Raw genomic sequence first — 1,632 nt, 5'->3', positions numbered from 1 at the left:
ATGTGTCATCGTCTCAACTTAGGGAAGAGGATCATAGGATGGGTAGTAATATTAGGGATGCCATAACAGATCATATGTGGCGAGATTATCAGAACTCTTAGTTACTGTATTTGATTGTGTTGTATGTTGTATGACTAATGGATGTTATCAGTATTACGAGACCATTATTGAATGGATGTTTTGTCTTAACTTTTTACTATTTGGTTTATCAAGTAGGTATATCATGAACCGAGGTAAGGCAACCGCCATTGAGTCCTCTGCTCCTACGAGAGAGTTCACAAAGTGGACTGAGGACATGGACACACGTCTGTTACACTCTATGATTGAGGAATCAAGAATCGGTAATAGGGTTGACGGGAGCTGGACATCTCAAGCGTATACTAACATTGTTGATAATCTACATGTCTCTGGGTATGTTGCCATTACAAAAAATAATGTTAAAAACCGTCAGAAAGTATTGAAAGATAAATGGCGTGAGGTTCATGACCTATTTTCTGGATTAAGCGGTTTTGCTTGGAACCTCATCACTATGCGATTTGATGCGGAGGATGAAGTCTGGATGGACCTCATTCAGGTATATTAAAATAAATACAAAGAATTTCGCAATATTTTATATCACATAATACGAACAAATATATTTGTAATGTTTCTTGTGCAGTCTCGGCCAACTGCCGCAAAGTGGAGAGTGAACAGTATCCGCCATTACGATTTAATGGTGGAGTTATGGGCTGCGGATCGAGCTACAGGGAGCGGTGTTCGGACCGCTCGTCAAGTACGTATAGGGCGGGATGCGCCTCGTGTTAATGTTGATCTAAATCAGAATATTGAGTACACTCCTGAGCAGCCTGACTGGATGGGGTATAGAGACCTAACTCCGCCATCACCTCCTCCCTCAGTTGATGAATATAGTCCAGGTGGGACTCAATCTGTGCCTTCAGTCCCATCNGGTGGGACTTCATCCTCAAGAGGTTCGAAAAGGAAGGCAGCTACGATGGATGTTGTTGAATCCCAATTTGAGAAGTTCACTACCAGCCTGGACGGTTTCACCAATGTCCTTAGTTCATCAAATGTTCATTTTGGTGTTATTTCTAATGCAGCAGTTGAACAGGTCACAACCATGAAAGAAAGAAATGAAATACTACGTCGCTCCACAAGCTACACTTATACAAAATGTGACATTTATAATATGTTGACTGGTATGAACATATCTGATGAATCCCAATTGGACCAATGCTATGACTTCTTATGCGACAAGCCCAAATGTGTTAAGAAGTTGATGGGACTTCCACCACACAAAAGGTGGAATAAATTATGTCAAATGTTCTGCAGCGGTGATTCTTAGGCTGTATTATGTAACAACTTCTATTACATCTTTATTATGCCATGTACTATTTGGATGTCATTATTACTTGTTAATTCGGATGTATGACTATTGGACATTATTGTTATGATTATTATGTAATGATTTCACTTTGCTTCTAATTATTTTTAATATTCAATACTTTGTTATCACTAACCTTGTTATTCTACACAATATTGTTTTGTTCAAGAAATTCTTAAATGGCCTCTTCATCAACCAAAAGGCCTAGAAAAAGTCGCAAGGGAAAAGAAACTCAAAATGAGGCAGAAGAT

General features: G+C 39.0%; 1 protein-coding gene across 1 annotated transcript; it reads left to right on the top strand.

Moving 5' to 3' along the window:
* Window positions 1-223: 223 nt before the first annotated feature.
* On the top strand, window positions 224-1,342 carry LOC106763529. The gene is made up of 2 exons (XM_014647710.1): window positions 224-574; window positions 659-1,342. The coding sequence occupies exons 1-2, from the start codon at window positions 224-226 to the stop codon at window positions 1,340-1,342; spliced, it is 1,035 nt and encodes a 344-aa protein (XP_014503196.1).
* The last annotated feature ends 290 nt before the right edge of the window (window positions 1,343-1,632 follow it).

The sequence above is a fragment of the Vigna radiata genome, chromosome 6 (genome assembly GCF_000741045.1).
Source record: "Vigna radiata var. radiata cultivar VC1973A chromosome 6, Vradiata_ver6, whole genome shotgun sequence".
Taxonomy (NCBI): Eukaryota; Viridiplantae; Streptophyta; class Magnoliopsida; order Fabales; family Fabaceae; genus Vigna; species Vigna radiata.
Note: the sequence above shows the minus strand (reverse complement) of the source record. Positions and strands in the feature narration are given on the sequence as shown.